Raw genomic sequence first — 6,748 nt, 5'->3', positions numbered from 1 at the left:
ATGTCGTTGTTCAGACATTTTGGTAGATATCAAAACACAAGTTGGATTATGATAAACCTCAATGAAAAAATGTATCAGGCAAAAATATAATCGCAATCACTATAAAAATAGGTGAATGTAACTAAAGTTGATCCTAAGCAATCTCTTGGCGCAAGCAATATAAAACAGAAGGTGGTAAATCAACATATTTGAAACGCCAAAAATAAAGTTGCACAGTGGCATACCTTCTTTATAGGAAATGAACAAAATGCAGACACTCAACAAAGTAGCAAAAACTGATAATCAAAGAAAAAAGAAGTAAATTGGTTTGATGAGGAAGTTTTCATTGAATAGCCGGAGGTATAATTTCATAAATTGGATTCGAATGTTTAACTTACAGATAATTTTTATGAAGGAGCACATCCCTTCATATCCTTGAGGAACTTCTATGAAGGAACACATTTGTTTGGATTAAGCGTGGGTTATGGATTTTTTTTCTTTATATAAAAATGTTAAATAAGGAGGTAATTATATTTTAAGAAGGGTAAAAAGTAAATTAACTTTTAACTTAAAGGCTTTCCACTTTTAAAATAATATAAATTACCTTAATTCTAATTAACAGGTGATTTTCCAAACATACCCTTGAGAACCAAATAATTGCGAGCATCTGCACATACGCCTGCAGTCTGCCACACATGAGAGGGAAATAGGATTTGCACAGAAGAGACGAAGAAAAGAAGAAAAATAGATAGAGAGAAAAGAGCCCAGATAAAGACACTTTTTGCCGAAGGAGAGGCATATAAGAAATTGGCCAACAAGTCATTTCACTTGTCTTCACTACTGAGTTCCTTTTTCCAACGCTTTTTATAACCAAAAAAAAAAATTGGCCACTACAAACTTATGAGTTATTTACATCAGCTAATTCAAACGTGCTCATAATCACCGCCATACAAACTACTTTTTCTCTCCAGTTCATATACACTCATCTTTCTCTCTCTCTCTCTAAGGTTTTTTTAAGGAAAGAAATTTTTTTTTCTAATTCCTAAAACCCTGTACGTTCATATATGATTAGTGTTGTGTTCAGCAATTGAAAACTCTCTCTTAGCCATGGGGTCCACTTCTGGGGACGCCGGAGGCGGTGGTTCTCCGTCACCGGCTCCGATGCCAAGCGCAAATGCTCCGCCGCCTTTTCTGGTGAAGACGTACGATATGGTAGATGACCCGAGTACTGAAAAGATTGTTTCGTGGGGTCCCACCAACAATAGCTTTGTGGTTTGGGATCCCCCTGAGTTCGCCAAGGACTTACTGCCCAAGTATTTCAAGCACAATAACTTCTCCAGCTTCGTTCGTCAGTTAAATACTTATGTATGCATTTTTCTTTTTATTTTTTTGATTGATTTGTTTTCACTTAACCTTGTGCTCTTTATGAAAATAGAGTTGTTCTTGGTTGTGCTTTTGTTGATTGGAAACGGAAAGCATTATGCTGTCAATCTTGTGATTGGTAAAGTTGGTGTGAAAGAAGATTCTCATGTAGAACCAATTGATTGATTGATTGGTATGATATTTTATGGATTCGTTTTGTCCTGATTAGTTTAGGTGTCATCGCAATCGCAACTGTTTCATCTAGAAGTGAGTGAAAGATGCTGATTCAGTGTCTTAATCCCTTCTTCCATCATCTCTAGTAATGACACTGTTGTCACCGTATACAACCATATGGAGGCAGTATAGAATTTTGATAGGAGAGAAGCAATTCAACACGCTAAGGGTCAATCCAAATTCATGTTCTAGTGATGTGGACAGAGAATGCGGACATATTGTTGACATGACATACACAATGACCTCTGTACATGTGGCGTGTGAAGTTACGCTCCAGTTAGTGATAGGGACAGAGACGCCAAATGTGGGCGCGTGCACCAGGGAACAGTGTGCTCTGTGGATCACTACGTTAGTCCTTTCGAGATGAAACTCCTAGTATGCCAGTTTACCAATTTGGTGATTAGACTCAAACAAATTTTGAGACTATGAATGAACTGCTTCTTAAACTTGCCACAAAAGATTGCATGACTAGTATTGACCTAGATTCAGATGTTATCCTCCAACGCTGATATTTAAAAAGAGATGAGCAGAGAGAAAACTACTTGTTTTGATAATTGAAACTCAATACAATGTGGCTCCTTATATAGGAGTTATTATCCTATTCTCATAAGTAAGAGCCTGATAAGTGCGGCAATGAAGTGTGTGTTCTTTCCTAATGCATCCTAAGATTGTATTACTCCTAAGAGCCATCTCATCATGCTTGCTTGTTCTTTGAGGCTAAAGAACTTTTCCTGTGCCATTTGCCACCTAAAATTTAATTAAGAGATAAGGTGATGCATTGAGTTTGAATGGAGCTCTAATTTTTTTTGTAGATTTTCTTCGATTTTGTAAGGTAAATTTTAGCTAGTCATATTGATCACCAAAGGAGCCGCTTGTGAAGTATCTTTCTTTCTTTCTTTTCCTACTTGAATAATTACCATTTATTAGAATAATATAACTTAATACTCTACCTGCATAGGAAACCTCTATAATATTTATTTCTTTTGCAACAAACAGGGTTTTAGAAAGGTTGAACCAGACCGTTGGGAATTCGCTAATGAGGGATTCTTAAGAGGTCAGAAGCATCTGCTTAGAAATATTAGTAGGCGCAAGCCTGCTCATGGACACACTCAGCAGCAGCTGCATGGTCAGAGTGCGTCGGTTGGTGCTTGTGTTGAGTTTGAAAAATTTGGACTTGAGGAAGAGGTTGAGAGGCTGAAAAGGGACAAGAATGTGCTTATGCAAGAGCTGGTTAAGCTGAGACAACAGCAGCAGACTACCGATAATCAGATGCAAACAATGGTGCAGAGCCTTCAGGTTATGGAGCAGCGGCAGCAACAGATGATGTCATTCCTGGCAAAAGTTGTTAACAGCCCTGGATTCTTGGCACAGTTTGTACAGCAGCAAAATGATAGCAATAGGCGCGCAATGGAAGGCAACAAGAAACGCAGGATTAAACAAGATTTTCCTTCAGATGATCTTTCTGTTAGCCCTGCTGATGGGCAGATTGTGAAGTACCAGCCTGTAGTGAATGAGGTGGCAAAAGCAATTCTCAGGCAGATAATGAAACAAGATTCTTCCACAAGGTTAGAGAACTTCAGCAACAGTCCTGAAAGTGTACTCATTTGTGATGGTTCACCCCAATCCAATGCATTAGACAGTGGAAGTTCCAACCGAGTTTCAGGAGTCACTCTTCAGGAAGTTCCACCCACTTCTGCCCAGCCATTTGCAAGTGCAACTTCAGCTGTTGCTGGTCAAAGTTCATCGGCTTCCATATCTGAGATCCACTCATCTCCTCTCTGTAAATCTTTTAAAATTGCCGACATTCAATTTTCAGATATACGTTCCCTGGTTGGAGGGCACGACTTACCTCCTGTTTCACTGTCTCCATCAGATATGACTATGCCTGAGCTCTCACAGATACAAGAAATTGTACCTGTAAACAATATGGATACTGATGGATCAGAGATGGAGAATGGTTCTTTCATGGATCCCACATTGGATGGAAATGGAAACTTGCCATTGGGAATTGATACTTTTTCTCCTGATCCTCAAAACGAGTGGCAGAGTACCTTGATGGACGATATAGGAGAGCTTCCTAGTTTGGGTGATCTCTTCTGGGAAAAGTTTCTTCAAAGCCCACTCCCTACCGAGACAGAGGAGATGGACTCAGTTGAAATAGAAGATATTAAGACTACTGAAACTGAGCCGCTAGAAAATGGATGGGACAAAGCTCAGCACATGGAACATCTCACGGAACAAATGGAGCTACTAACATCAAACAGTAAAAGGTATGATAAAGGTCACCAAAGAAAATTTACATGAGGTAATCTAGAAATCTCATCTCTTAGTGTTTTGGATCATGGGCAGCTTCCCATAAGATATTAGCTCTAATACCTGCTTTCACCTTTGCTCCTGGATTTCTTTGCATATATGGAAACTCATTTAGCTCCGTGATTCATCTGGATTAGTCTTATGTAGTTCACCTCAGATTTTTTGTTTCTTCCTTACATAAAGCAGAATGGACCTACCATAGTAATTTTTTTATGGAGGTTTCCTTTTTCCCTTTTTAGTTTTTCACTGTATAAGTCTCTGGTCATACAAGTTTGTAGAAATTACAGGCCTCTTAATGCTGCTAACCGGCCGATTCCCTTTTAACCTTCTATGTACTAGTCTGTTAGCAACATCTTTGATTGCAAGATTGTTGGCTTTGAAGAGAACTTAATTTATTGGTTGTGCTTCGTGGCAAACTGTGTGCCTCTGTGTTTAGTAGTAATTTGCCTCCGTGAGTTGATTACCTGAGAAGTTAGATTCTAAGTCTTCACATTAACTTAGGAAATCTTTCTTGGGTGGCAGTTAGAAAAGTTGTGCAATCCTGGGAGAAAAAACTTATCCTGCCTGTACCAAGTCAATGCAAGATTGTAACCCGTAGCTTGCTGGGGCTTTCGCTGTAGTTGGTTACTACTGTATTAAACATCAAATGCATGTGTTAATAAGAGAAAGCACTTGGTTTTGGGTTTGTTGTCTTTCGCACTGTGGGGTTTTCTTTGGGTATGTATTCATTGTCTAGTAGGGTGAAATATCTCCTTCGAGTTAGTCATAGCCAATGATGGCGTGTCTCGCTTGCTCTCCCACGTAGTTATTAAAAAAATATGATGTCACTATATCATAATGTGATTTCAGTTTGATGTCATGGTATCTGAATAGCTTGATCGAGTTGTCAAGTTGCGGAGGTCGACATATTGAACTCGTACAAACATCTGCTATATGGATTGGGTTGGTAATGAGTTATTTACTTGGACTGCTATACTAGATATACCCATTTTGTGGGTGGAAGGGGGCAGTGTATGTAAGGAAAATGGTTGTCATTTGTTATGTCGCATGCCAACAACATGAAATGACTTAAGTGAAAAAGAAGGCTAAAGTAAGCCCTGCCTTAACTTTGCTGCAAATTCCAGCAGCTGCTCGTTGGCAGCAGATTTCATCACCATCCTCACTTTCATACTCCACAAGTTTAGCTTCTCTAGTCATTGAAAATTTTGAGATTCTTGGTCATACAAGTTGCAGAAAAGTCCACATGATTACCCATTTTGTGACTAAACTTCAAAATGCTTCTTCAGAGTAGCTGGTCCATTCTCTTCCATCATTTCACAGATAAAAATAGGATCTTAGCTGTCTTAGAGTTGGAACATTTGAATCATGATACAAGTATGAGCATTGTAATCAGGGCAGTTACATTCTCTCTCTTTAGTAGCTATAAATGTGTCAATGATTGGCAACTATCCGAATTTGGATCCACGCATTTGTAATATCTATTCCTAACACAGTTTGACTTGGTGGTTAAAGTAGAGTTTTTGAGATTATAAGAGGTTTGAAGTTCGAATCCAACTAAATATATTGTACTGATTGTTGCTGATGTGGACTAACTGATAAAAAAAAAGTAGCAGTTGATCAAAAGCTAGTTATTTACTCCCTCCGGTCCACAATAAGTGACCAATTTACTTTGGGCACACCCATTAAAAAAATACTAAATTCTAGACAAAAATAGTTAGTGTGACTAAACTACCCTCAATTAAATGTTGCAACCTAGTTAGTGTGAGGAGTAAAAGACTTTTTAGGATACGTACATAAAGGCAATTTTGGAAAAATAAATTGAATTTTTTCTTGATTATATAAATGGACACTTATTTTGGACCAAAATAAAAAAGCAAATTGGTCACTTATTGTGGACCGGAAGAAAGTAGTTTTTTAACTGGTCGTCCCAAGAAGACTGACGTATCAGATGATGAAGGTATATCGGCTTCTTATACATTTGTGTAGTAACTATTTGGGCTGGTGCCAAGTATCATGGTCCTAGTGGTTATATGAAATGCATTTTCCCCCCTAAGAATATTGGGTTTTCATCGAAATATTAATATACGTCCCCTGAAGAATCTCGAATGTTGACTCGCTACAATAACGTTGCAGTTACGTTGCTCAAAAGAAAGGGGTTTTGATACAGTTACCCATAAAAACAAAATTATTTATCCTTGTCTATCCATTTATTTTTTTACCCATAAACTAATTACATTTCCTATCCATAATAGTTTTTGTGGGGAATTTTTTCTTTATTCTCCAATTCTTTTTTATTTCTATGCTTCTTTTCTTCTTTTATTTCTTTTTTTTCTTTTCTTTTTTTCTTTTTTCTCATTTTCTTCTTATTTTCTTCTTTTTTCCTTTTCTAATTTCATTTAACTTTTTTTTATATTCTTTTTCTCTTCATAATCTAATTTTATTTAGCGTTTTCACTATATTTTTTTATACCACAAGAAAAAATAACTGATATAGTAAATATTTGTTCACCTTTTTTTAATATAACTAGTACAATATACCTTTTGTTTTTTTCTTTCTCATTTTTTAAATTCAATTATTAAACTGAAATAATATCAGTTGTCACTTGATCTAATTCACTGAATATCAGATTGATTGCTGCGGAGCACCATAAATTACATAATTAGATTCTAAGAATCAATACGTGATTGCCATGCAAACCTTGATTTCATTCCCTATAAATATCAGTACACACTCTACCATTAGCAGTAATACAACCAGTTATAGAGCAAGAAAATGTAATCTCCGACAACCAAATCTCCATATATACTAGTTAGAATAAAAATGATAATAAAATATTGAAAAATGCAACAAAAGTATAAGT

The 6,748-nt window shown here is 36.8% G+C and overlaps 1 protein-coding gene across 1 annotated transcript; it reads left to right on the top strand.

Moving 5' to 3' along the window:
- Positions 1 to 928: 928 nt before the first annotated feature.
- On the top strand, positions 929 to 5,394 carry LOC107766726 (heat shock factor protein HSF8-like). The gene is made up of 3 exons (XM_075252151.1): positions 929 to 1,344; positions 2,572 to 3,845; positions 4,411 to 5,394. Exons 1-3 carry the CDS (start codon positions 1,087 to 1,089, stop codon positions 4,412 to 4,414), a joined length of 1,536 nt encoding a protein of 511 aa, XP_075108252.1. The 5' UTR covers positions 929 to 1,086; the 3' UTR covers positions 4,415 to 5,394.
- Positions 5,395 to 6,748: the final 1,354 nt, after the last annotated feature.

The sequence above is a fragment of the Nicotiana tabacum genome, chromosome 1 (assembly GCF_000715075.1).
Source record: "Nicotiana tabacum cultivar K326 chromosome 1, ASM71507v2, whole genome shotgun sequence".
Lineage (NCBI taxonomy): Eukaryota > Viridiplantae > Streptophyta > Magnoliopsida > Solanales > Solanaceae > Nicotiana > Nicotiana tabacum.
This window is presented reverse-complemented; position numbering and strand designations above follow the sequence as displayed.

Excerpts from the sequence above, each read along its gene's own strand:
- LOC107766726 (XM_075252151.1), top strand. The coding sequence starts at position 1,087 with ATGGGGTCCACTTCTGGGGACGCCGGAGGCGGTGGTTCTCCGTCACCG. Across the intron at positions 1,345-2,571 it reads TTCGTCAGTTAAATACTTAT|GGTTTTAGAAAGGTTGAACC; the intron begins GTATGCATTTTT and ends TGCAACAAACAG.